Raw genomic sequence first — 27,482 nt, 5'->3', positions numbered from 1 at the left:
AAACGAATCGTTGACGTCATTGATTGCTTACGTGTTCTTTGATTGGCGGTAGCGTTGCGGCAAGAACAGAGTGATAACACAATATTATTACATTAGAGTGATAATAGGTATTATATGGATATTTAGAACCATATTTTCATGACCATGGTAACGGAATAGTCGCTGAAATATTGTAGATATTTAAAATATATTAAATCGCGGTCATAGATGATAGAAATATAGACTAAGAATATAGAATCCTTTTTAAATCATAGAATTTTAAATCGAACTGTAATTTTAATTTTTTTTAAAGTAACCGTTAAAAAAAAAAAAATGGATGAATAATGGGAATTTTTACGCAATTAAATTTTTTTGCTGTTACTTTTAAACTAATTTCCGTATACACTTGAAGTTTTCTTCAAAAAAAAATAACATTAACATTTTCCATTTATTTCCATTTATTATCCATCCAATTTTTATGTGCGTTTGAATTTATAATTTTAACGTAATTTGATATTCAGTGGTTTTTAATTATTAAATTTGATTAATTATGTGAGTTAGGATAGTATAGGATGACATACTATCTTCGCTCAGAATCGTTTTTCATATGCAAATCATATATCATTGAATTCAAATCTAACACATTCATGGCAATGACATACTTGACAACCACTATACAGCATTGTGGTACACACTTGTCCACCTTTTTTTTGTATAATATCTTAAATTTGTACGTGAATATACATGGGGTGCCGGGGTGGGGATGAGGTCCACGGGTTACTTTTCATGTACTAACAGGGGGGCTACAGTCCCCCCCCCCCCCAATTGCTATCCTAGGCGTGACTAGACTTCATTCGCAGCAACAGTCTAGCTAATAACCGGAGGTAGGTACCTTAATAAACCAAAGGCCGTATTTTTTTAAAGCCCCCCTCCCCACCGTAACAATGAAAAATGTATATTATTCTAAAAAAAGTCCAAATTATCTATTTACAATAAATAATCTACAGTACTTGCAGTACCTTTAAGAGGTTAAATTAAACTCCAAAAATATTTTTCATCTACAGCCCCGCAGCATTACATGACCGAGCTACAAATCAAAAAAATAACACCATAATAATATAATATTCAACAATAGATCAATCGATTATGCGGACCAGACCGTCGTCTGTCTCAAGTCTTTAAAGTATAGGGTTCTCCGAAGTCGGGAACATAAATCTTTCTAGGTAAATAGTAATCATAACAATACGTAAAAGACTTTTTTTTAAATAAAAGTTGTAACCCATATGTAGACTTACAACTCGGTTGATCGGCGACTTTCGAAAATTGCAGGGGCAGTCTGGCACCCTAGGCTGTCACCGTAGACACGCCTATGACTGCTATAGAGCCATAGAGGAAAAGAATAAGGAAGTTCCGAACATTTTTTTTTTATTTATTCATACATATTAGTTTAATTTACGGTACCAACTATAGTTTGTTACATACCCGCCCGGACAAGTGAAAACTTTATAGCGCCACCACTAATATATTTAAAAAAAAGTGTTTTATAATGAATAACGATGTATTAAAAATGTAAGTTTCTGGCATTTACATTGGGTGGGATGTGGGAACTAGTGTTGAAAAATCTTTTTAATTAATTCAATTAATTTTGATATTATAAATCTGTAAATTGAATAATGAGGAATAAAAACGACCCATGATTATTGATTTATTACTTATCGTTGTACTGTTTAGTGTTTGAACGGTGTATTGGTATATCGGTTTGACTATTTGTTTTTAAACATAAAACAACCCATATTATGTAATTTAGCCGTAAAGAGGATAATGTGGTTTATTAAATCTAACCGTTTATTAGAATCAAAAATGAAAATCCCAAACCAAATTGTATGTTACTATAATGTTAAATTGACCTTTTATTAGAATCACTAAGTACTGGATAATTGAATCACTTTTATGAACAATCTTAACGTTTTTATGGTATTTCAAACTGATTAACTTATAAAACCCATTTTATTTTTGAACTTATTAGTATGGCAGTATATCGTTGTACGTTATTATGTTAGGTATTCAATTATCTTTGTGCGTCGTGTACTTGTGTCATTTATTATGTATGTTACATTAAATAGGTAATTATAAATAAATATGTAATTGTATAAAAAGATTAAATCGTGAAAAAAATGTTGTAAATGTTTTATAGAATCAACCGGTTAATAGAATCAAAATGACCTGCACCAAAGTGATCACATTAAGCGGAACCCACTGCAGTAAATTTTCCGAGGTATTAAACAAGAGTGGCAGTGCTGTAAAGTTTTCACTCTCTAGGCGGAAATATTACAAAGCAGTATCCATAACTTACTAAAATCTGTAGTATGTTGTGTAAGATACTGAGATGTAAGCTAAAATTTTAAACAATGAAGATTATCTTAGTTTTAAATTTGAAACTAGCGGTGTTTCAGAAGACACAACAAAATTACATTTTTATCTATTTTGTGCTCATACCAACTTATAATTAATGCAATTTGCAACACTGCCTATCAGCGCTGGAGGGATGACACAACTGTCTAAATATTATGTTTTCGTTTTGGAATTTCGGATACAAAATACAAATTACAATACGTGTTATCAATGTTAATGACTTATCAGTTTTAATAAATGTTGATTTTTTTTACTCTCGCCAAGTCGCCAATCAATTATCAAATTGTCTACCTAGTACCTAGTGACGAGTGTTGAATACCGAGGACGACTAGAAAATAGTGTTCATCAAATAATATAATTTCATACTTATTATTTACTTACATAATAATTAATAACCGTAATAAATATTAATACACTACACAATCGTACTGATCTTCATTTTGTTTAACATTAATCACTAAATTTAGGTGTTGTTGGTATTGATATTTTTTACAGTATTTACAAATATAAGTAATTTTGGTGCTAAAATTGTATTCTTATTTTAATTCGATAACAGATTGCTGCTGGCACACGCCCCTCTAATTCAAGAAGATAAGTTGGTGTGTATACTAGTATTTTATTTACGGCACCTACTAGTAAGGTGATCGTGTCCTATTATTTATCAGTGAATGATGAATTATAGTTAAAATACTGAATTACTATAAAATATATTTTTTCAGAAAAGTTAAGATATCAAAATGACAGACAGCAAATATTTTACTACCACAAAAAAAGGTGAAATATTTGAATTGAAGTCTGAATTGAATAGCGATAAAAAGGAAAAAAAGAGAGAAGCTGTAAAAAAGGTAAAAATATTTACAATATTACTATTGGACTAATTATTTGGGTGTATTACTATTTTACCTGATAATTTAATCATAGGTAGTTTAAAATGTTGACTAATTAGCAGGTCAGATTGAACTTTTTCGGCTTACCAAGATTTCAAATTTGTATTGACCCTGTGTCTGGTCCTGTTCCCTTATAGCCTACTAAAATAAATTGCGTTACCACTTTTTAGATTCTGCACTGAACAATATTTCTTTTTCTTTTCTGTGTGTGGACTCTTTTTGGAACAGTTAAAATACTTCTATTTTGAGCTTAAAATGGTTCCTATATAAGAATTGGAAGACATTTTGAGGGATAAAAATTACCAGTACTTTTCAAAATAATTGGCAAAAACGTACAAAAATTTAAGGAAAAGAGCAATTTTTACTAACTAACCAGTATGGTCCAAATAATTTTGACTAATTATTTTAGAATCCTTGATGCCTCTGATAAGTTTGTCACTATATTTGCAACTGTATTCTATTTATTTAGAATCCCAAATGTAATTGAATACGTATGTGATAATTTAAAGTTAAAGAACTTTCTTTGTTGGTTTATTTCTTTCTCAAAGAGACTTACTATTGATAGTGTGGTTTTCCTGCTATGGTAAAGATTTTTATTAATTAACATTAACATAAAAAAATGAAATGCTTTTTATATAATAGCCTAATTCATGCAGATTAAACTGTAACTAAATGTCTAATAAAGCATTGAATAATTATTTATGATGTTGCATTTATTCAAAAGTTATAATACTTGTACTTTTGATGTTTTTTTTGATAGGTTATTGCATCTATGACGGTTGGTAAAGATGTGTCGGCTCTATTTCCTGATGTTGTAAATTGTATGCAGACCGATAACTTAGAACTGAAGAAACTTGTTTATTTGTATTTGATGAATTATGCTAAAAGTAATCCTGATATGGCTATTATGGCTGTCAATACGTTTGTTAAGGTAATATTTCTTACTATTTATTGCTATATTATAATAAAAATAATACTGTCTTTATGTCTCAAAAGGATTGTGAAGATCCAAATCCCTTAATACGTGCTCTGGCAGTACGCACTATGGGTTGCATTAGAGTTGAAAAAATAACTGAATATCTATGTGAACCATTGCGTAAATGCTTGCGAGACGAAGATCCATATGTACGCAAAACAGCTGCAGTTTGTGTTGCTAAGCTCTATGACATCAATGCACAACTAGTTGATGATCAAGGATTTTTGGAACAATTAAAAGAACTTTTATCAGACTCTAATCCTATGGTGATTTATTTTTTATATAAATCTTTATCTTGCATAATAAAATAACTATATTTGTATTATTTATTTTAAAAAAGGTTGTCGCTAATGCTGTTGCTGCTTTATCTGAAATGAATGAAGCTAGTATAACTGGTTCTCCATTGATTGAAATGAATTCACAAACTATTAATAAACTTTTAACTGCTTTAAATGAATGTACAGAATGGGGTCAAGTGTTTATTCTTGATTCGTTAGCCAATTACAGCCCAAAAGATGACCGTGAGGCACAAAGGTGAATATTAATCAATATTGACATTTTATAAGATTTTATGTAATAAAATCTAATTATATTTGTTTAATTAATTATTATAGCTTTGGTTCTGCACTAACAAGTAGTTTAGTTTTTAAAAAAAACTGTAATATTGTTAGTATACTATTACTATAATTTTGTAAACACAAATATTGACACATTCATTGCATTTGTTGGCTATAGTAAACAGTTATTTCATAAATATACCCTCTAGAATATTGCCTTGTTATTGAAATAATTTGATTTTTAAACTTACAATTATTTGAAAACCAATTTTAGTTTAATTTGTTTTTAAATAATTATTTTAGTTGGTTATTTTATTTAAAAAAAACCAAAATATGAAATAATTTGCTCTATTTGTAACCACAAATTTGGAGACAGCAAAGTATGATTTAATAATTATTAGTACTTTAGGTCTCATGGAATTAAATAAATGTTTAATGCTTTTGTTATTAATTTAAAATTAGATCAATTTATTAAATAGTTTTTTGGTTGTATTTATTTTAGTATATGTGAACGAATAACACCTCGATTAGCTCATGCCAATGCTGCAGTTGTTTTGTCTGCTATTAAAGTGTTGATGAAACTAATGGAAATGTTGCCGACTGATTCTGACTTTGTTACTACATTGACTAAAAAACTTGCTCCACCACTTGTTACTTTATTATCTACAGAACCAGAAGTAATATATACAATTATATGATAATATATTATATTATTTGTCTAAAATTCAACTAAACAATTATGAATTTATATTTCATAGGTTCAATATGTTGCTCTCAGAAATATTAATTTAATAGTGCAAAAGAGGCCCGATATACTTAAGCATGAAATGAAAGTTTTTTTTGTGAAATATAATGATCCTATTTATGTCAAACTTGAGAAACTGGATATTATGATACGTTTAGCATCACAAGCTAACATAGCACAAGTTCTTTCAGAACTAAAAGAGTAAATTTTTTCTATAGCAAATTTTTATTTTAACCCACTATATATTAAAATGTGTTTAGGTATGCCACTGAAGTTGATGTTGATTTTGTACGAAAAGCAGTTCGTGCAATTGGCCGATGTGCAATTAAAGTAGAGCAATCTGCTGAACGTTGTGTGTCTACACTCTTGGACCTTATACAGACAAAAGTGAACTATGTAGTTCAAGAAGCAATTGTTGTTATTAAAGATATATTCCGAAAATACCCTAACAAGTACGAAAGCATAATATCTTTATTGTGTGAAAACTTGGACACACTTGATGAGCCAGAAGCAAGAGCATCTATGATTTGGATAATTGGAGAATATGCTGAACGTATAGATAATGCTGATGAACTATTGGAAAGCTTTTTGGAAGGTTTCCATGATGAAAATACTCAAGTCCAATTGCAATTATTAACTGCTATTGTTAAACTATTTTTAAAAAGACCTACAGATACTCAAGAATTAGTACAACAAGTCTTAAGTTTGGCTACCCAAGATTCTGATAATCCTGATTTACGTGATCGTGGTTTTATTTACTGGAGATTGCTGTCCACTGATCCAGGTGCGGCCAAAGATGTTGTACTCGCTGAAAAACCATTGATTTCTGAGGAAACAGATCTTTTAGAACCAACTTTACTTGATGAACTTGTATGTCATATTTCTAGTCTTGCCAGTGTTTATCATAAGCCACCAAATGCATTTGTCGAAGGACGACCAGGATTGCGAAAATCTTTACCGGCCAGGTAAAAAATTATTATAATTTTAATGCATATATGTATGCATTCCACTTATTACAGTCTAGTGTATACTTTACATGCATTGCTTTTAGAAATGAAAATGCATCTGCTAGTAATGTTCCTCAAGCTGCAGTCATACCTGCACCACAAGAATCGTTGATTGGAGATCTTCTTAGTATGGACCTGACTACTCCGGCTGTTGTTCCAACATCTGTTCAACCGCCTTCTGTTGATTTACTTGCTTCTGGGCTCGATTCGTTATTAACCACATCTGACTTACCAGCAGCTTCATCATCAAATACAGGTTTACTGGGTGACATATTTGGTTTTACACCCACGCCAGTATCTTATTCTCCCCCTAAACAACTTTGGCTACCTAGTGAAAACGGCAAAGGATTGGAAATTATGGGAACATTTTCAAGGAAGTATGTTTTGAAACTAAAAATATTAATATTATTTTAATTACTGGTCATATATTAATAGTTTTACTGTTTTTTAGAAATGGTCAAATTAGTATGGATATGACTCTCAAGAACAAAGCTATGCAACCAATGAGTGGATTTGCTATTCAGTTAAACAAAAATTCGTAAGTATTTATTTGATAAATAATTTAAAAAATACAATGTACAATATCAGAAGATATTTTTGTTATTTTCTCTCTCAAAACATTCAATTTGTTTTTTTATGCTCTCAGTCATTATAATGTTAGGGCTGGTTTACACAATTAATTGTCTAAGCTGATTTGTGTGTTTCACTAACCAAATGATTGAACTTGAGTAAAATTATCCAGGCTTTATAATCATAATTAAAAATGTATATAACATAAAAACATAAATTAATTATAACATTAATTTATAAGATATTAATATAATATTTTATTTATTTTTTTATTTATTTGAAGAAATTCTGTTGTGTTGCCTTTATTTAAAATAAATTTACATTGTTCAAATATAAATTCAATAAATTTAGGTGAAGAATCTTATTATTATTAAAAAATATTTTTTCAGATTGGTGGTATTTATTTAATATTTCTAGAATTTTTAAAACGTTTTATTCATTAAATGTAAACTAATTTTCTCTTGTTTGTATAAAATTCAGTAGTCCTCTACATGATACAAATATTGATATTAACAATATGCAATTTCAAAAGTATTGTTGGTTATATAATATTGTCAATAACCTTAATTATACAACCAAATACTGAAATACACATTCCTCACTTAGCTTAAAATTTTTAAAATTAAATTAAAAGTCAGGAAGTGTTAACTGATTAGTTTAATATAACTTTTAAAATAAAGTACACTATTCAATTAACAGTTATTATTTTACATTGCATGTAATAGAAAAAATAATAAATATAGTAAACATGTGTATAATGTATGTTAATTAATAAGAAAATTAAAGTGTAATTAATATTTCTCATCTTAGTTTTGGCTTGACACCAGCTCGTCCGTTACAAGTATTAAACCCATTATTGCCTACGGCATCTTATGAAACCAGCTTACCTCTTGCGACTACTGGACTTGTTCAACGAATGGAACCCATAACTAATCTTCAAGTATAAATTAATTAACTTTTAAATAAATTATGAAATAAAAATTGATGTATATAAATTTTTAATTCACAACCATGTTATAGGTGGCAATAAAAAATAATATTGATGTTTTATATTATGCTTGTATTATACCAATGAATGTATTCTTTATCGAAGATGGTCAAATGGATAAGCGAGTGTTTTTGAAAACATGGAAAGACATACCTGCAGAAAATGAAGTGCAATTCACTTTAAAAAATGTTCTTTGCAACACAGGTAAAAAATAAGTTCAATAATTGTGTATGAAGTAATATTTGACAACCTCAAACCATTCAGTTAATATTCTAGTAATATTTAAGTTGCATAAATGATTGTCTCCTTCTGTTTTAACCAAAATTTACCAGTTTATTTTTTTTATTACTTTGTTCAATATCTTTAGCAGTTATTTCTTATAGATATTAATATTTTTCAGAGGCTATTGTCTTGAAGATGTCACAAAATAATGTGTTTACAATAGCGAAAAGACACGTTGAAGGCCAGGACATGTTATACCAGTCATTAAAGTTGACAAATGGTAATTGGGTGTTGAATGAGCTTAAAATTCAGCCAGGAAATCCAAACATAACCGTAAGTAGCTTATGAAGTTTAGTAGATTCATGCCAGGTTGCATGACAAATTGATTAATTTAATGGTTCAATAAAATTTAGTGGTCCAATCATGTTTAAGGGACCTTTAGCTCGCTATTGATTTATTAAATGTTTGGTGTTTGTTCATGAAACCCGTCAAAAATATATTAAACTTATTGTTCAAGTCCATATTATTTTATTCCAATGTTAACAAAATTGTACTGTAGTTTGTTTCATGCATGACATCTAATTATTTCAAAGAACAATTATTTTATAACATTTATAAATAAATATTTTAGCTAACTAAAATATTATTATATAAAACTCATCATTATTTGTTTTGATAAAAATCTTATAAAATTTTATTTTTATTTTTACTTGAAAAATTTTTATGTTTAGCTATCTCTAAAATTACTGGCTATGGAAGTTGCACAAGGAGTTTTCCAAGCGTATGATGCTATCCTTCATTCATAGAAACTTAAACTAAAGATTAAGTTAATTCCAAGTATTTGTACGAGTTTTAAAACTGTAAGGCGGTAGTCATATAAGCTTTCATTATCATATAAATACTTAAGTATTTTAATTAAAATGTTAGCTACCTATTTATTTATTATTTATTCACAATAGATGAATATTAAATTGAAATATGTTTGTCTTAAGATTAAACTTTTTTTATATTAGCAATACAATATTATTATGTTGATTTTTTTTCCATTATGTATTTTGTTATTTATACATGCAAATATTATTTAATTATAATAATATAAACATTTTTTTTTTTTTAAATATTTTTATTGAAGTAAAACAATACTACACTTATTTAAACCTTATTCAAGTATTAAATAAAAATACATAATTATAAGTTATAACCATATATTTATGAACACTAAAAATATATAGATAATATTATAGTAAACAATATATTATAATAAACATATTATTAGTTATAATATATTTTTGTTTTAATGACCATTCATGTATTCCTTCTTAATTTTTATCCGTTCTTCTAATGATGGCATGTATGGCCTTATTTTGTTGGTTTTCCTTTCTTTATAAATGTTATACTGAAAGTAAAATATAAATCAATATTTTTGTCTAGGTTACATAGATAATATGTCTATATGATATTATGCATCGTAAAATATTTAAATGGAATTGTTCAAAAGAAAAGGAAAAATAATAAGTACTAATCAGGGACGCCCGGAAGGGGGGGCCAGTGGGGGCCATTGCCCCACTGAGATTTGTTGTCAGTTACAAAATTAGAAGTGTTTTTACATAAAGCTGGTCTTAAGTATTTAGCGACTGTGCGACAATCCTTGTATCTAACAAGTCATATAAAAGCAGCCTGTCGTCGACGGAAATAGAAACCGTTTGACAGACATTATTATTATTACATTTATCATATTCTGGGTAATGTGTTCAGCTATCATGAGTAGAAATGTGCAATTACTATATATAAATCATTATCAAACGATAATATTAATACACAAATTATTGTGTTTTCAAAGTCCATGTATTGTTGAGTGTTGACTGTTGTTAGCGTTGTTGCCCTACAATTTACAAATTAACCAATTTTTAAGTTAAAATAATAAAAAAATTTGTTAAGAAGAGCAAATATGGATTCAGTTCCTAAAAAGAAGAAAATGAGGACACTTGACTCTTATTTTTCAAATGATACAACAAAAAAAGTAAGCTCTTATATTGGATTATTTATGTTTAATTTCTTGCTAATATTTTATTAAAATTACATTCTACCACCATAACAAATGTTTTTGGGAGTTAAATTAATTACTTTCATACTTAAAGTATGCATTTTTTTCAGTTAATACAACTTACAAGAATACCCAGATATTTAAATAATAAATAGCCAATATTATTGACACAATAAGTTTTATTTTTATTTTTTTATTTTCATGAATATAACTATTAATTAAATCATGATAAAAGTAAATTGATAATTCAATTAATTTATTTGTTTCTAATAAAAGGAGATTGCAATTACTTTTTGAATAAAATGCAATATTATGATGTATAAATATGATGTAATATGTAACATGTAATGATGTAATATGTAAATTCAAATCAAATAAAGTTGTTTTTTGTTTAAATTTTATTATGTTTTTTATTAGAAATATTAGAAATAATAGTGTCATTACTGTAATTTTATATTTACTTAAATTAGTTTTGATTTTTTAAAAATTATAAACGATACTATTACTAAGTATGAGTAGATGAAAATGTAGCGGTAAATCTTCCCATATGTATTTAGGTACTTGCAATTTTTTGCCCCCCCCCCCCTGAGCTACATTGCTGCGGGCGTTCCTTGGTACTAATTTTATTTTTTGTGCATAAAAACATACCCAAAATGTTTTGCAGTCTTTGTAATTTTCTATTTGCGGTTCACATTGTGATTTATCTCCAAAACTATCTTGTAAGCATTTGAATGATAATCTTTGTTCCTGTACAGCAAAATACAGTTAAACGTAAAGTATTCTAGTTTTTAACGTTGAAAACACGATGAATTAAATTTAGTAATTAATGATAGGTATGTATTATCATTGAAAGTGGGTAAACAAGATATTATTATAGTTGTGTAACATATTGTATTTTAACCATAAACTTATTTATATCGTAGACTCTAGCAGATTTCCATGGTAATAACATATATGTTAATAAGTTATAACTGAAATTATATAATATTACCTGCAAGCAAGGATTTGAATCTCCATTTTTAGCTTCAGACATTTTACAATTCAACCAGATGATCTTATTATAGGTCAAAGTACAAAGTGTAAAGCTGAACTGTAGATGTACAAATATTATAAGATCATACTTGATGCTCGTTAGTCGTGAGATGCTTAGTACGATATTTAAATTTATAAATTATGTTTACTATTTTGATTTTCAATATTAATTACCTATTAGTATAAATCGTATGCAATATGCATCGTGAATTGTGATAAAACATAATTCTTATCAATAAATGTTATCAAACATAATAAAACCCTGAAAAGTAAATTTTTATAAAATTCTTGTATACTTACATTTCAAAATTCCGATTTCCGAATACTTTTTGCAAAGTTGATCTGATTAACTATTTAGAATCATAGACCTTTAAACTAGGAATACTGTAAAAAAAATACTTTTTGTATTCACAATAAGTATTTTCCTTGTTTTTTTGGACATTTTTGCAATATTATACACATTTTAAATCAAATGTCAACAACATAAATTATATATTATTTAATATTATTAAATCATATATGTTGGCGATATTTTCAAATTTTTCTGAAGAAAAGTACCATTGGTTTAATATTTAAAACAAAAACTAAAAAGTATTTAAAATGCTTTATTCGGAATACTATTTTCATGAAGTATTTCAGTACATATTACGAATACTATTTTTCATATTTTTTCACCTACTCGATAATTTATCCGAAAACCGAGTCTGCTTATAGTATAGTTAAGGTCTATGAGTATACTATATAAAATTATAAACATATTATTTGTCATATTACGACTCATTTTAAAGGCATGATATGCGATGACCACCCATTTTATCATCCAATGCATTTACCGCTTATCACTTATTATGTGGCATTTAACCGCAATACTGCATATACTATAATTGCCTATGCACATATGGATTTTAATAAACTTAGTTTTCGAAACAATTCAAGATTTAAGAAGAATAGATTATGATAATGATTATTGATAATTATTCATCATTACATATTTGTATTATATTATTAAATTTTAATTATATACTATGTAGTAACATTGGGACAAGTTATTTAAATTAATTAATAAGTATCTATTATGCATAGTATGTATACCATAGACATATTAACTAATTAGTTAATATGTCTATGATGTATACCCAGGTACCTAATTTCAAAAATATTCAGCAATAGCCATTATTATCATTAATCGTGTTTATTGTAACAGAGCCTTGACTTTTTAATACCAAATAAATAAATAGAAGAAGATCTTTAAAAAACAAACTAGAATAAAATATTTTTAAGCATTTTACAATTCTAAACTAACAATTTAGTGAATAAAATAAATATCAACATTCAACATATTTCTGAACTTTTTTAAGTTACCTAACCACTGACTATAGTACATAACAAAAGTTAATGGCATAATTTAGATACACATTTTAATGATAGGTTTTGAATTTTAAATAAACAGAACATAGAATAATATATTAACTATTGAATTTCAACAGTTTTATTAATAAGTACATAAATAATTAATACATTTTATAATATAAATTATTAAATTCTCGTATTATGTTTGGAATTCGAGAATAGGAGGATATTTTTGTACCTCAAGAGTTCTCGAACTACAAAAAGTATTGGGCTCGCGAGTCGCAGAATGACAATCTTGAAAAACGGAGTTGACGAAAATCATATAGGACTTGCAGATAGACGAACTTGACAAACAGAGTCGGATGTTGCTAAGGTCAAACATTGAAAATGTAACTCCGCGTCCACAAAACTCTGGCAGCAACATGTCAGGCAGTTAATCAAAATGTAGTCGGATCCTAACCAGGATTCAGCCTGCCAACTAACTCGGAGTTACTGAGTCACTCACCGAAGACGTTGAATACTTCAGCTCCCTTATGTTCTCTTCATGCACGTCCTGCATCGCATTGCCCAGCAGTCTTCAGCGGATTCGACTGGCTGCAACTCTGCCAACGGTGCATCACCGCGGACAATCAATATTATTGATTCAACGACTTCTTCGGCGACCTTGTCAATTCCGGTTTCATCATGCTTTTCATAGACGTTTTGAACAATCAACAATTATTTACTCTTATCCCACTGACAATTTAAAAGTGTATTATACGAGTATAATAAAATAATTCACGCGTGACGCGTTAGTAAAATTGTATTGATTAACTATATTTTATATTGTATAATACTGTTTATCTATCCTAAATTGAAATCGGCGAAAAAGTCCGGGGACAAAAATTCTATTTCGAAAAAGTTGGACAAAAAGTTCGGGTTCATTTTTTATGACCCAAAGAGTCTGAAAACACAAAATATTGTATCAAATTTTCATTCATATTGAATTATATTGTATTATTATACTATACGTATAATATTATACATAGGTATTTCAAATATAATATTAATATTTATTTGAAAATGTAATTATTATTACTATTGTTATTTTGTATTTACTATATTAATATTATATTACACTTGAATTCGATTACTATTCCTTATACTTACCTACAGTTTACTATACAAAGTTTACTCTGCTTTTAGTCCAATTTTAATCAAAATGCTCTTTTCGTCCGGGATTTATTCTAAATCTTCACTTCATGGCTTCATGTAACCTCTTTCGTTTCGAGACGCAAATTTTTTTGCCAATGAATATCAGAGTATTATATTGTTCATGATATAAATGAATTACTTCTCGGGGTTGAAGGGTAATGTATATAGGTAGTCTCTACTCACATTATAATATGATGATTCGTAAATTCGTAAATTTGATATTCTGTATTATAATACTTATTTCGTTTTTGCATATTAAATAATACATTTATATCCTATTTTTTCAAACAGAATAAAGTGAAGAACGAGACCACGTGGTTCGCCTCTTATGCACTTATCAGGTTTAGATCCTATCTCTTATTCATCTCGTACTTTTTTAATTATCATTTATTTTTACTACGCTTAAGATCCCGAATTTGGCTACTTCGCGTTCGAAACGTCAAAGCGGTGACTGAGATTGCGTGGCGGTCTTGTCGGAGAATTGTGATTGTCCGAAAATTGGCAAATTTGTTGACTGAGCATTTAGCTGAATATAGCATGGAGCACACGCGTTTATTAATAATAAATAATAATTATTCATTATTGATTAATTATAATTTATAAATCATAATTAATGATTTGCATTACAGACAGATCTTAGGCTTTGGAATTGATGTCATTAAGACACCGTTACCAAAGTGCCCCTTATAAATGTATTAAATGCAACTCAATATAACTGGTAATAACCAATCTCTTATCAGTGGTATAGAAGCTAACTCTGGCGGAGTTATCTTTACAGATTATTTTTTTAAAAACTGTAGTTAAATAGTTAATATTTAATAATCTGCGACATTATATTAAAAAGCTCCTCGACCATTTACCATATTATGTTATATTGTAATATTGTATATTTTATTCAAACAAACATTACCGTTTACAATTCATAATTGGAAATATAGTCCAAAGAAGTACCTATAGTTAAGATAAAATGGAACCTATGGAAGTGTCAGTCACTGACGAAGAGTACATGATGACAAAAGCTAAAAGTTTTCTTGAGACCGATTGCTTTAGATGTAGATCATGGTTACTTACAGCTAAATCAATGTTTCCGAATAATTTTGGAATACACGTACGTTACCTTTACATCATCCAATACTGTTAGGCATTTTATATTTTTTATGTGTTTTTTCAGTTTGAATGTTATGAAATAGAGAAAAATTTACGCTGTGTCCAAAGAGCAGCTAGATGCTTCAGTTGTCTGTGAGATGAATTTTATTTTTTTATTTTTCATATCTTATTCATTGATTATGGTTTAGGCTCGAAGATTTTCCAAACGAGGCAATTCTCTGGAAAGAGATTGAAAACTTTACACCAATATTATGTATGGACACATCTTGTTTATCAGAAGAACAAACATTTTTTAGAGAAATGTTTTCTGCACTCCCTTTATGTAAGTTAAATAATACAATTTTTACTATGAAATTCTAATTTACTTTGCTCAGCCTAATCTTCCTAAGTATTGTATTGAATGAATATAAAATCAATTTCATAAGGGATGATTAATTTAATCATATGTTTTGCAAAATGTTATATTTAATATTTTTTGTTATAGCTATTCAACAGAAATTATTGTCAGTATGTGCTGAAAGAAGTGAAGACACAATGGAACATTGTCGTCTAGTACTTTTACTTTTAAATCGTTTTCCTCAATCATCAACTGAATTAGCAGTAAGAGTACTAGTAGTATATATAATAAACAGCACATAGCTTAATTATTATTAGTATTATTTAACAATATTTTTAATAAAACTGATATTAATTATATTTATTGGAACAAAAAAAAAATGTGACATTAAAATAGGAACTTTGGACGAGAAAGAAAGATACGTGTCTGACCCACGCACAACATACCAAATTTGTTAAATCAACCGTGTGTTTTTATTAGAATAAAATTACCTACTATCCATGTTAATAACATTATCTGTGTTTGTGTGTTGATTTGTTTTTTATGATTTAATTTTTATGCAAGTTGTGATTATGTAAAATATTTTAATTAAAAATAAACGCATCCTTTTAAAACAGAAATATTATAAACAACTATTGTATAAACACAGATAACATTTTCAACTTTTAAACACAGAAAATATTTTCAACTTTTAGTTTGATAATTTATGTGCTAACAACATATGTTGGTTCCTTTCAATGCATATTGGCTAAATTACACATGGGCTAGGAAGAGAAAACAAATAGTGTGCTATATTTTTTTCCCAATGATTGACTTAAAATTTTAATTCATTTTGAGATTAATCAAAATAAGTAATGATAAACAACAAATCGGCCTTTTGGTTGCAAGTATAAAAATTTAAGTTGTGAAAGACAAAAAAATGAATCATAAAAATTTCAGGAAAAAACTAACCTTTATTAACTATCTTGTTCATCTCATTTTTCTATTAAGTTAGTAAAAAATGTGTACTGTTCTACAACATGTTTGAAATGTTAAATAATTAAAGCAAAATACTTGGTCCATTACTAAAAATATTGTACAAATTATTTAATATTTTTATATTATCCACCTATTTATTTATTTGATTAAATAGTAGTATTATTAAATTTAACTGTTTTAGTTAAAGCTAATGGATACAATGATAACAGCAGAAAAACACAATCAATGTCCAAATGTTATAAACTGTTACAGAAAGATTTTAGGTAATAAAAATAGGATTATGTTTAATTTGTATTTAGTTATTAATTTAATTTTTTAGTTTCAATAACATAAATTATATTTTTTAGTAAAAATTTATATTATGATACTAATATTAATTTTTGCAGTGTGTGATCTTGGTCCTTTATTAGTATCAACAAGTACATTAAATCAGAAAAACCTCTATAAAATGTTAACAAAAACTACTGAATTTTATATTACATATGCTATGGGAGGACATTCTATTATACAGGTAACATGTTTACTATCCAATATTATTAACATTAATTTTTATAGTAACATTTCTTATAGAACTTGCCTGATACTGAAAATTATATCAAAACACCTTGGGAAGATTTATTTGCTTCATGTGAACGTATTGGTAAAAAGCTTTCATGGGAATTAAGATCTGTTCTAAGTCAAAGGTAATTTTTCCAATGTTTATAATTTACCTATTTAACCTTTTATTATTTTATTTGTTAATTATTTCTTTATTACAATTTAGTGATAAACGTAAAGCTTGGAAAAAAGTATCAAGTTTTGCAAAAAAGTTTGTAATTGCTTCAAATAACAGCGAACTTAGCAAGCAATTAGTGTTTTGTGGGATGATATTATTTGTGAGACATGTTTTTGATTATAATAAATCATTAAAAATAGGTTAGTAATTATTTTATTATTTGGGTATTTGTTTTGAAAGAAAATTAACGAGGCTTAATTTTTAAAATATTTTTGTAGAATATAATCTTGCTCTTAATGTTAATTAACTTATGGTTAACCAAGATTTTAGTATGCCATTTAATATAATATAATAATATAACTAATATGTAGTGTAATTATTTTTTTTTTTTAGAAAATGGTTTAGAATATTTGTTAGTTAAAGCAATTAAAGGTCCAAAAGTACAAATTAATAAACCTCCTCTGAAACAAGCTGTACTTTCCATAGCCACTAAATTAAATGAATCATTGATTGGTATTACTGACGACTCATCTGAAGTTCTTGATCATTTTAAAATGGCTTTCAACTATTGGGAATTACTTACTACTAAAGAACCAATGTGCACTGGTAGAACGAGATAATATTTGTGCTCTGTTCTTCACTATATTTAATAATGCTCAAAATATTTGTAGATTATTGGAAATTAAGTGCTCAAATTAAAGTTGATACATTCATTGGGCAATTCCTTAATGATATTGAATTTTATCAAGGGAAGTACAAGAATCTTTTCAAAGCTGTACCAGTTCATGAAAGTATTAGAAAATCATTATCATTAGTGACCTTATACTATTGTGTTCAAGAGTTCAAGGTATATAATTAGTAATTTGTTCAAAAGTTATCATCAATTATTTAAAAAGTTAGAAACATACTTATTCTATTATTGTTGTAGAAATGTACCGAGCACATTTTTGAAGTAATAGATCAAATAGAAAGTCTCAGCTTGTATGGAAGTGTGTCTACAGAAATAGCTAATCCACCCGAAGATAGAGAAATGTATTATATTCCAATAGCAAAATTGCCCGTTTTACAGTATTGTGTGAAGATAATGGTTCAAATACTCTATGTGAGTATTACTTAGATTTTAATGGTTTTATTTGAATATTTTTGGCATTATTTATTAATTATGACAGTTGGATTAAATTTACACTACCTATATAACATACAAAAATAAATTATTTTTTAAATTTAGAATCAACTTTCCAATTATCCATCAACTAGTGATATTCTTATTGGTCATCTTTTAGTTTTGTCACAAATGGTTTGGCCTGAAGGCAAAGCAATTGCTGAAGATATGTATAACCACATAGGAAAATTGCCTTTGTTTACATATCCTCAATTTTCATCTTATATTACTAACATAGATATCATTGAACACTTTATGGCTATGTTTATGGAAAATGATAAATGTGTCTTAAATGTATTTCCATGTGTAGCTTCTTCATTAAGGTAAATAATTATTTTTTATTCATAATTTATATTTTCCATTCCAAAAATATAGCTGATAATTAAATAATAATTTGTATTCATAGTCCACGAATATCAACCAGAGGAGCTGGTAAAGGAGTAAAAGAAGAGTTTCGGTCAGCATTGAAGAAACAAGTATCACGATGGTCTGAACCAGTGGATGAAACTATGTTGTTATTTTTTAAGAATGAAAGAGAAAGTTTAATGAAGACCGCTACTCTTATGCAAAAATCATTAACTTTTTAAGTGAGTACTGGTCCTTAAGTCCTATAATAATATATTTGTAATTCTGGGTTATCATGACTTGCACATTATTAGAATTTAGTCCCTACTCATTTTGTTGAACTTAGCAGTAAGTCTGTAATATTGCTCAATAAAATAGTACAGGTAATATTTAACAGTTTAAACAACATGAATCATAGAAAAGAGATTAAAATAAATAATTAATAATTAGACGGATACAAAGAAAAAAATCTTGTATAAGATACTGCATTTTAGCTTAGTCCATAATAATGTTTACAAAATTTGTAAATTATAACAGTCAATTACATGCTATAATTATTATGTTTAGTATTATAATATAATTAAATACAATTCTTACTTCCAATATTCTTGCTTATGCATTGAGTTTCGATAACTTTTACCAATACTAAGGAGTAAGGGTCAATATAAAAAGAAAGATAATTTACTAAAAAATATATTTTATTATATTTGTTTTTATTTTAGTGTATTGCTCAGATAAATTTGTGTAGGTAAGCCCTGTGTCATACTATAAAAAGTATAATGTACTTGGCGTTAACGCAGTTATAATCTTTTTTTTCATTGTGCTATCGCCAAAACTGTTAGTAGTATACCATAACATCATAGTTAATTTTAAAATACTCTGAATAATATTTATTTATTTTATAAACTGATATAATATGAAATGTAATCATTTGTATATTACATAATTCAAATATTAAAATTGATGATAACATTTAGTTCTTGGAAATTTATTACAAAAATTTAGTTTAGTAACAATAAAAACAATAATTAAAAAAGTATTCAAAATGTAATTAAAAAATATTATTTAGTTGTTCTATTATTATTATTTTTAAAAACTTTCCAAACTTAAGTCGTTATGCTTAATTTGAATAAATCGTCCGGTGAAATATTAATAATAATGTACATGATGTTTGAAAATGTTAATAAGTTGGTTAAATTTGTTGATTCGCAATATCTGTTAAAATACAAATATATAATAATCATTATTAATTTAATTATTAGTATTGGGTTTATCAATTGCCCCGTTTTCACTTACTCTCCTAAAGGTACTAATGTTGTATTACTATAGAAATCATACAATTTTATCCAGTCCATACATTCATCATTATTTATTTTATTTAATATTGAAATAGTTGCATTTAACTGCATTTGTGTTCCTGGTGGACCTTCTATTAAAAAAGTGCAATCGTCTAGAAAATAAATAGATTATTTGTACTTCAGTTGTTTAGTTGTAGAATGTATGTAATACTTACTGTGGTAATTCCCAGTTACTTTTGAATCATAGTCCAACACATAATTCCCTGAAGATATTGTGTATGTTGAATGACATGGAGTTAACTGTAAATGACTTTCTGGCCATTTGAAATTTAACTGCATACTATTGCTATACAAATTAAAGAATATAATTAAGATTTTAATAAAATATATTTTTTCGTATGAAAATATCATTTTTGTATCAATTACTCGCTAAAATAAGTAATATTTAGTTTAAAGCTGTAACACAATGTGTGAAACTAAATAGTGAAAGTTAAACAATATATTATTTATAACAGCAGTCAGCAACTCTTGTAAAAAAATTATTACTTATATGGGTAGTACTATCTACAGAAAATATGAGGGTTAATTAACATACCTAATTAAATAATCATGTAAAATGTATTTATGTTTGATTATATAGGTACCTTTTTTTTATTCGACTGCTGTTTTCACTTTCTCTGAATGTTTTTTTTTTAATTTTGACTTATTTGATAATATGAAATTGTAATATTCATTAGCCATTAAATGTAAAGGTGTATTTTTAAAAGTTACAATTTACTATGGATTTTTAAATTTTATTGTTATAAAATTAACCAATGCATTTTCATTCCTCAGCATGATGTCTTTAATCTTTAGAACAGTGTTTTTTAAGAGGATGCTATGCCTGCATGTGTTGCGACTGTCTTACAAACTTGTAACATGGAAAAATAGCAATATTAAAATATTTAAAAAAATCCTATGATGTTAACTAGATAATATTCTTTCTTCTAAATTTGATAATAGGTCAATATGCTCCAATATGAATCATAACAGAGTTAAATTGATTATTCCGAACATACAATTGGCCACGTTACACTTTTGTAATACAGAGACACAACATGTGAATCCTCTTAAAAGGTTGTGTTGTAGTAATAATGGAAGTATGTTGTAAAAATTTGTTTAGGCCCATAAAAATAATATAAATTATTATTTTAATAAATATTTGCAAAAACATTTTAAATATAAATGTTACTCATGATATAACTTCAGTAGGGTCTCGATAATCTAAACACAGGCTAATCCGAAAGACGCTGTAATCCGAACGGACTTGAGAATTATCTTATCTTATCTAATATGCACATATGAATTTATAAATAATATTTTCCGGTAATACAATTTTTGATTATGTTTATTATGATAGTTAATATTTTTATATATTCATTGTCTTTTGAAATTACGAGTTTTCACATGATTAATATTTAATATAGATGAAAATAAAATTTTATAATTTAAATTACAATAAAACTGATGTTTTTTTTTTAAGCCAAAGGTAATCCGAACAAATCGCTAATCCGAACGACCCCTTTCGCCAATCTCTTTCGGGTTATCGAGACCCTACTGTATGTAGAAATGAATAAAAGTGATTTAAAAAATACATTCATAAATGCCTATATGGGGTTTAACATTTAAAATGTTGGGTTGGGCAAAACCATTCCAACTTTGTATTGTACAATATTTCTAGTTGATCTCTTTCCATAATATGGTAAATGCTACATCAGCGATTCCCAACCTTTTTTTATTATTTGCCATTTTTGTAAATTCACTAAAATCTCATCCCCCCTCTTAAATTAGAGTTAAGGCGAATTTTTTTTTTTTTGTGAGCGGTAAATATAAAACATACAAAATAACTATATTTTATACAATATACAACTATTTACTTTTATTATTTTCATCATTTTAAAAATGTATTATAAATCAACTTACAAAGTAATAATATTAAGTATAAGAAGAAAATACTGAATATAAAAACAAAAATAATAACATTAAGTACAAATAATATCTCGATCTATTGATTCTTTAATTATACCTAATATATAATTGTTATCGATGCCCGATAATCTGAAAACTAATAGAGTGATTTCAATTTTACACATTGTAAAATAACATAACATAATTATTTTTGTAATCCCATCATCATTATATTCCCCCCCCCCTGGTTAGGAACCACTGTACTACATATATAGTATGTGCTTAAAGTATGTGTGGAATTCCATTATCTTCATCGATTTCAAAAATTAAATTGTTAACTAGTTAGACAGACACTAAAAATGATAAAAAAATGTTATTTAAAATTACAGACTTAAACTAATCCATAAATATAACAAATTTCATCAAACACATAACTCATACATTTTCCATGCAGACCAAAAAGAAAATATTGTAGATACCTACTAAACTAAAGTAAGAGAAAACACGTTGGTTTTATCACTGGATGGTGTATCTTCTCATATGATATCATTCTTTTTTTTTTTATATTATAAATAAATATCTTATTTGCTTATACTGTTTTAAATTGTTTGTTATATTTATATACTTTATATTCTTTTAATAAAAAATACAACTGTATTCTAAGTAGTTTAATGTATGTTTAGTATATAAGTATGTAACACATTTTTTATTCAGACTTAAAAGTATTTGTTACTTAGGAATACCAAATGTAAAACATTAAGAATGTTCCTCGACTTTTAATAGTAATGTTTTGCGATTTGTGAGAAAAGTTATGTTATTGCCAACCAGTTAGTTGATTTCACTATTTTGATTTATTGAATTCACTCATATTAATATAATAGACAAATAGTTTGAATTGAAGTTACTTATTTGGATAACATTATAACAAAGGCCTGGGGAAAATGGGAAGTACGTTTGCATGTTTTTACGGTCAAATTTTGCTACCAGAACGGCCTCTTAACTGCCTCATAAAAATATTCAAAGTACATTTTTATTTTCTTCATTAATTTCTTTTGGTACAAAATATTAAAGTAACGAATCATAGACTAAATTGTCAATGCTAAATTCATTATCAGTATATTTATCTAATATATTTAAAATTGTATTTATTAAAACAATTTTGTAAAATAATTAAACCTATTCAATTATGCATATCAACTTATATATAGTATATAATTTGTACTTGACATCACAGGTAAAAGAAACTTTATTATTTGGATTTTTAAATAACTTCATCAGTAAATAATCAAAACATAAGTTTAGATTTTTTTTTGACACTTGATTTTTTCAATAAAATTCAATTTGGCAAATTTTACTAAATTATAGTATATTACAATATTACAAAATCAATGATAATACATTATTGATTTCAATTGTAAATGTTTTTATTTAAATAAATACAACATATGATTCTACTATTGATAATTATTTATTATATATCTTAGTATTTTACATGATATATTATATTATAATACCTATTCATAAAGCATTAAAATTATGAAATACAAAATAAAATTTTGATTGAAAAGATATTTTTATCATAAATAGTCTATTTACATGTTAATATTTGAAGACTGATAAGTGTACACGCTTAATGAAAAATTAATACTTTGGTCTGCTTTTATTAGTAGTATAGCAGTGTTCGATTCGGCCAATGTTAAACCAGGGACATCAGCCGATCCACATACACTGAAACAATATGATTAAATTAAACATAAACATAATTATTAATATTATGAATGGCACTTTACTCTTGGATAAGCTTCAAATTCCCATTCTTAACTCTAAATAGTCTGATGCTTTGATTCATTAAACTGTTGTTTATATCTGTCAATCCTTGTTCTATTGATATGGCTAGACTCGAGTTCTCCATGCTATTTAACAGTATCGCACAAAAACCTGCTGGTGTCGTTCCGTTGATTAAAGGTATTTCTACATTATAATGTTTGCTTTTAAGAGTGTTCAAAGAAACAATACATGATCCCCTTGACATTCTTAACGTATGAAACCTTTCAGGATAAGTACCCAAGTAAAAACTTGGCACCCATTGACTGTTATAATATGCTAAACATTCACCAATTATAAAGAGCAAACACGTTAAAGCATAGACCGACATTGTTGCGAGACTGTATAATGGTAACTGTATCCCACACAGTGATAGTTCCGGTCTAATATGTCATGTCTATGGGTGATTTTTCTATGGGCGGGGACTTGATTGGGAGGTGTATATTGAAACTGAAAACAACAGTTACTATATGTTTTAAAATTGTAATTATATTACACGGTACCCATATATATTGCATTTAATTTATTCTTAATTTATGTGTTTTATTTTGTTTATTATCATTTTAGTGGATTCTTAAATAATTAATTAAATGTTTTACAGGAGCTCTTGAACCGTCAGGATCCGTAATATAGTTTGATCCATAAAAATGGCCAAAACTTTTATGTGATGGTTTACCATCACTACTATTGAACTTGTTGAGAAAGTTTCTGTATTCACTCTGTTGATGTCTGAAGAAAAATAACTACTGTTAACTGCCGCTGTTCTGGCTTCAGTTCTCTTTAGTGTCTCACTACATGTAACATCAAATTGTAATTAATTAAATTAAATTTTTTATTTTAATTTCAAAACGGGCTATGTCCCAAAGTACAGAAAAATATATATACATAATAATAATAATAATAATAATAATAACAGAAAAGTGCATATAAATTACATTAACATAAGCACGTGTTACTATCACGAAAAAGAAAACGTTGGATCCTCATTAGCAATATGCACCATTCTGAATTATTATGAAAATAATTTGTAGTGCAAAGAGGTATGAAAAACGGGTAAGTTGCTCGGGAGTTGCTAGGGATTTTAAAATTAAGTTGACTTAACAATACAGGACGGTCAAGAGAGTCATTTATGAGGTTACGTTGGAGCACTTGGTTTGCAAATACATATCTATCAGCTAAGATTGTTTTGTTAATCCAAACCAGTTAAGTACTGGATCATACTAATAGGGTAAGTGGTCAATGTAAGGTACCATAGCAGCAAAACTTAAAGATGCACGTTGTAGGTACTCTTTCTAACTGGTTCATACTGCTCGCAGTAGACGGATCCCAAATAACAACGCCATTCTCTAGTAAAGACAAGTGCACAGAATAATGTTTTAAGTGGTGTTATCAAATTCAATTTCAACGAGAACCTTTTTATAAAGCCAAGGGTTTCAGAGTATTTTATGAATTCTATTTAATATTTTTACGTTGGAATTTAGACCATCAATTGGAGCTTAAAGGTTGAAAACAGTTTTAACTCAATTCAACCCAAATATCAACCAATTCAGTAGATAGGTGATGGCGGTGTATGATTTCAATTTGATAAAAAGCTGCTTACATTAATTTTTTTTTGGGCTTTTTGTTTTTTTTTATTGTCTACCCTAATTTTAGAAATTAATAACTATGTACATTGTACCTTTACAACGAGATGTCCCATGTTTCCTTCCATGTAGTCAGTTGATACTCTTTAAAATCACCCATTTAGAGATACCTACTGTTAATTAATATTTCAAGGCTTCTAGCTCACCAGATTTTTATCAAATTACTATTAGTTACTCAGTAAGTTAAATTAATTATTATCAAACACATAGTACTTACAAATGCTATTATGTCTATAAAATATAATAATATGTACAGATACTTTAAAAGTTTCAATTATCCATGATAAATACTATTTTTAAATCACAACACCATTACTCAAATTGTTATTCTTTATGAATAATTGAAACTTTTAAAGTACCAATACCTACTATAAAACTACTTAAAATATCTATAAAAAAAACAATGTTTATATTATTTTTAGATTTTTAAATTTTTTGGTTACAGTTTGAAATACATATGAAAAACCTTGTTTTAAATGTTCAATCTTTAGGCATAAAAATCGAACATTTAATACAATTTTAACTAAAAAATAATTTGCAAAATATGTTCGTGATTTTGATGAATTGTCAAAATTTGAACATTAAATGCTTATAAAACATCTTGCGTATATATCTTTGATATTTTTAAACTACAGGAATCTTGAATTAAATTTTCAAGCTTTTTGACTCAATGAAAAATGATTGAATTATTCATTTACAGAAAAAAAAAAACTAAAATAAATCGACAATTTCACATGCCTATAAATTACTCAAAAAGAGCCAAAATAGTTTGAAAATGTTATCATGTAGGTATAGAAAATGCTAATATAAACATTTGTTGATAATTTTAAGTATCTACCATTAATCATTATTGGTTATTATTTTTAACAAAATATCAAAAATTGATTGATAAGAAATCATTAATTTACAGGTAAGAATTAAAGAATAATAAGTAATTTCCAATTACAGTATATAATACCTACTCAATGTTTCAATGTCGTAAGAATTTTAAATTCAAACATGCAAATTTTTTTTGGTTTTCTCCATCCATTTGACTGAAAATCTTACTTTTGAGCCCCCAAAGTATTAACTTTATTTACTTTCATGCCATAGGAAAGATGCTAATCGGATCTAATTCTGACCTAGTACCTATTTGTTGTTAACTATATAGGTGCCGTATAATAAGTACAACTTTACAAAGTAATAAATATCTGCAATTATCTAATGGAAAAACTGGTTCAGATCCATTTTATTTACTTATATAAATAATTATCCCGACTAACCAACTGTGACTATAGGCAATCGATCCGCCCAAAAAAAATGTTGTGGATGCAGCTGCAGCGAAAGGTGAGCGGTGAGCCGAGGACACGAATCTGCTGCAAGTGCATCCGTGCGCACGCCTATATGGCTCGCCGTCTTCGATTCCCATTGGCCGTTACACTGTCACGAGTGGACATAGAAAGGGCAACCCTGTCATAACGACGTCTTGTGCTGAAGTTTTAATCGTGCTGCTTCTCCGGGACACCATGACGCCACATTTGGCGCACAAAAATCTCATTGTGGACGATATTGGTATATATATATTGGTGACCGTGTATATGCGTTCTCGGTCGGCGAGACCGCGTACGGTCATAGGTACCTTCATATTATTATCTTCTGGGTTAACGACCGAACCAAGAGTGGTTACTGAAGAGCTACAACCTACGGCATACTATATAATGGTACCTACCTACCCACTACACATACCGTTAACCATATTACCTACGTATTTATACATACTCGACATTTCAACAAGAGTATACCTATACCAGTGTACCGGCAATACCGCCGTCGAGTACTAAATGTCTAAATGGTACTTCGTAGGTATGCTCACCTTTTATTTTTTTAATTTTTCGCCATAATTGCTCCTAATGTTACGTAGGTACCTACGTCTTATGTAAGTATATTAAACCGTTTGAATTGAAAATTCTTTTATTTTTACAAACGATTGAGTTCAAGCCATCATTGACGATCGAAGAGATTTTTTTTAGATAGGTACTACTACTAAAATATATCTCCATTTTTTAGAAGTTTAATTATTTTAATCTTGCCGATCTATTTTATATAACTCGCCGATTAGACATCACAATAATTATTGTTGTATCACAGATTAAATAAAACTATTTAATCTGTGGTTGTATCCTA

General features: G+C 27.5%; 6 protein-coding genes across 11 annotated transcripts; 2 read left to right on the top strand and 4 right to left on the bottom strand.

Annotated features, from left to right (window-relative positions):
* The first annotated feature begins 2,638 nt into the window (after positions 1 to 2,638).
* LOC111040030 (AP-1 complex subunit beta-1) lies at positions 2,639 to 9,241 on the top strand. Of its 3 annotated transcripts, none has more exons than XM_022323728.1 (15): positions 2,639 to 2,858; positions 2,948 to 2,990; positions 3,111 to 3,236; positions 4,039 to 4,209; positions 4,275 to 4,520; positions 4,595 to 4,788; positions 5,314 to 5,488; positions 5,570 to 5,757; positions 5,817 to 6,521; positions 6,608 to 6,940; positions 7,015 to 7,101; positions 7,944 to 8,073; positions 8,154 to 8,325; positions 8,522 to 8,676; positions 9,075 to 9,241. In XM_022323728.1, the coding sequence occupies exons 3-15, from the start codon at positions 3,129 to 3,131 to the stop codon at positions 9,147 to 9,149; spliced, it is 2,739 nt and encodes a 912-aa protein (XP_022179420.1). In that variant the 5' UTR covers positions 2,639 to 2,858; positions 2,948 to 2,990; positions 3,111 to 3,128; the 3' UTR covers positions 9,150 to 9,241. The 3 variants fall into 3 exon arrangements, with proteins under 3 accessions (XP_022179420.1, XP_022179428.1, XP_022179413.1); XM_022323736.1 differs by having other exon boundaries at positions 2,639 to 2,863; XM_022323721.1 differs by having other exon boundaries at positions 2,639 to 2,867.
* A 204-nt stretch (positions 9,242 to 9,445) lies between these two features.
* Positions 9,446 to 11,641, bottom strand: LOC111040299 (coiled-coil-helix-coiled-coil-helix domain-containing protein 7). Its single transcript, XM_022324165.1, has 3 exons — positions 11,379 to 11,641; positions 11,036 to 11,134; positions 9,446 to 9,739 (listed from the first exon to the last, which is right to left on the bottom strand). The coding sequence occupies exons 1-3, from the start codon at positions 11,418 to 11,420 to the stop codon at positions 9,638 to 9,640; spliced, it is 243 nt and encodes an 80-aa protein (XP_022179857.1). The 5' UTR covers positions 11,421 to 11,641; the 3' UTR covers positions 9,446 to 9,637.
* A 3,129-nt stretch (positions 11,642 to 14,770) lies between these two features.
* LOC111040170 (integrator complex subunit 10-like) lies at positions 14,771 to 24,525 on the top strand. 4 transcript variants are annotated; one of them, XM_022323955.1, is made up of 14 exons: positions 14,931 to 15,071; positions 15,135 to 15,202; positions 15,259 to 15,392; positions 15,555 to 15,670; positions 16,567 to 16,648; positions 16,772 to 16,896; positions 16,956 to 17,068; positions 17,149 to 17,300; positions 17,494 to 17,706; positions 17,772 to 17,947; positions 18,029 to 18,202; positions 18,329 to 18,585; positions 18,669 to 18,849; positions 24,278 to 24,525. In XM_022323955.1, exons 1-13 carry the CDS (start codon positions 14,931 to 14,933, stop codon positions 18,847 to 18,849), a joined length of 1,932 nt encoding a protein of 643 aa, XP_022179647.1. In that variant the 3' UTR covers positions 24,278 to 24,525. The 4 variants fall into 4 exon arrangements, with proteins under 4 accessions (XP_022179672.1, XP_022179647.1, XP_022179654.1 ...); XM_022323962.1 differs by lacking the exon at positions 24,278 to 24,525 and adding an exon at positions 22,242 to 22,418; XM_022323971.1 differs by having other exon boundaries at positions 15,031 to 15,071; positions 15,135 to 15,198.
* Positions 19,628 to 21,796, bottom strand: LOC111040197. Its single transcript, XM_022324005.1, has 3 exons — positions 20,121 to 21,796; positions 19,904 to 20,057; positions 19,628 to 19,822 (listed from the first exon to the last, which is right to left on the bottom strand). The coding sequence occupies exons 1-3, from the start codon at positions 20,314 to 20,316 to the stop codon at positions 19,714 to 19,716; spliced, it is 459 nt and encodes a 152-aa protein (XP_022179697.1). The 5' UTR covers positions 20,317 to 21,796; the 3' UTR covers positions 19,628 to 19,713.
* LOC111040189 lies at positions 23,368 to 24,233 on the bottom strand. Its single transcript, XM_022323992.1, has 2 exons — positions 23,643 to 24,233; positions 23,368 to 23,580 (listed from the first exon to the last, which is right to left on the bottom strand). Exons 1-2 carry the CDS (start codon positions 24,005 to 24,007, stop codon positions 23,445 to 23,447), a joined length of 501 nt encoding a protein of 166 aa, XP_022179684.1. The 5' UTR covers positions 24,008 to 24,233; the 3' UTR covers positions 23,368 to 23,444.
* Positions 24,272 to 27,322, bottom strand: LOC111040153. The gene is made up of 2 exons (XM_022323914.1): positions 26,582 to 27,322; positions 24,272 to 24,467 (listed from the first exon to the last, which is right to left on the bottom strand). The coding sequence occupies exons 1-2, from the start codon at positions 26,725 to 26,727 to the stop codon at positions 24,272 to 24,274; spliced, it is 342 nt and encodes a 113-aa protein (XP_022179606.1). The 5' UTR covers positions 26,728 to 27,322.
* Positions 27,323 to 27,482: the final 160 nt, after the last annotated feature.

Source organism: Myzus persicae, unplaced genomic scaffold (genome assembly GCF_001856785.1).
Source record: "Myzus persicae strain clone G006 unplaced genomic scaffold, MPER_G0061.0, whole genome shotgun sequence".
Classification (NCBI taxonomy): domain Eukaryota; kingdom Metazoa; phylum Arthropoda; class Insecta; order Hemiptera; family Aphididae; genus Myzus; species Myzus persicae.
This window is presented reverse-complemented; position numbering and strand designations above follow the sequence as displayed.

What these genes read in the sequence shown, in the direction of transcription:
- LOC111040030 (XM_022323728.1), top strand. Translation starts at nt 3,129, where the DNA reads ATGACAGACAGCAAATATTTTACTACCACAAAAAAAGGTGAAATATTT. An exon ending in CGAAAATCTTTACCGGCCAG is followed by an intron (nt 6,522 to 6,607) that starts GTAAAAAATTAT and finishes CATTGCTTTTAG; the next exon opens with AAATGAAAATGCATCTGCTA. An exon ending in AACCCATAACTAATCTTCAA is followed by an intron (nt 8,074 to 8,153) that starts GTATAAATTAAT and finishes ACCATGTTATAG; the next exon opens with GTGGCAATAAAAAATAATAT.
- LOC111040299 (XM_022324165.1), bottom strand. Translation starts at nt 11,420, where the DNA reads ATGTCTGAAGCTAAAAATGGAGATTCAAATCCTTGCTTGCAG. An exon ending in ATTCAAATCCTTGCTTGCAG is followed by an intron (nt 11,135 to 11,378) that starts GTAATATTATAT and finishes TTTGCTGTACAG; the next exon opens with GAACAAAGATTATCATTCAA. An exon ending in AAGACTGCAAAACATTTTGG is followed by an intron (nt 9,740 to 11,035) that starts GTATGTTTTTAT and finishes TTTTACTTTCAG; the next exon opens with TATAACATTTATAAAGAAAG.
- LOC111040170 (XM_022323955.1), top strand. Translation starts at nt 14,931, where the DNA reads ATGGAACCTATGGAAGTGTCAGTCACTGACGAAGAGTACATGATGACA. An exon ending in CGAATAATTTTGGAATACAC is followed by an intron (nt 15,072 to 15,134) that starts GTACGTTACCTT and finishes GTGTTTTTTCAG; the next exon opens with TTTGAATGTTATGAAATAGA. An exon ending in AGATCTGTTCTAAGTCAAAG is followed by an intron (nt 17,069 to 17,148) that starts GTAATTTTTCCA and finishes ATTACAATTTAG; the next exon opens with TGATAAACGTAAAGCTTGGA.
- LOC111040197 (XM_022324005.1), bottom strand. Translation starts at nt 20,316, where the DNA reads ATGATATTTTCATACGAAAAAATATATTTTATTAAAATCTTAATTATA. An exon ending in AGTAACTGGGAATTACCACA is followed by an intron (nt 20,058 to 20,120) that starts GTAAGTATTACA and finishes TTTATTTTCTAG; the next exon opens with ACGATTGCACTTTTTTAATA. An exon ending in ACATTAGTACCTTTAGGAGA is followed by an intron (nt 19,823 to 19,903) that starts GTAAGTGAAAAC and finishes GTATTTTAACAG; the next exon opens with ATATTGCGAATCAACAAATT.
- LOC111040189 (XM_022323992.1), bottom strand. Translation starts at nt 24,007, where the DNA reads ATGTCGGTCTATGCTTTAACGTGTTTGCTCTTTATAATTGGTGAATGT. An exon ending in AATTTGAAGCTTATCCAAGA is followed by an intron (nt 23,581 to 23,642) that starts GTAAAGTGCCAT and finishes ATATTGTTTCAG; the next exon opens with TGTATGTGGATCGGCTGATG.
- LOC111040153 (XM_022323914.1), bottom strand. Translation starts at nt 26,727, where the DNA reads ATGGGAATCGAAGACGGCGAGCCATATAGGCGTGCGCACGGATGCACT. An exon ending in ATTGCCTATAGTCACAGTTG is followed by an intron (nt 24,468 to 26,581) that starts GTTAGTCGGGAT and finishes TGTTACATGTAG; the next exon opens with TGAGACACTAAAGAGAACTG.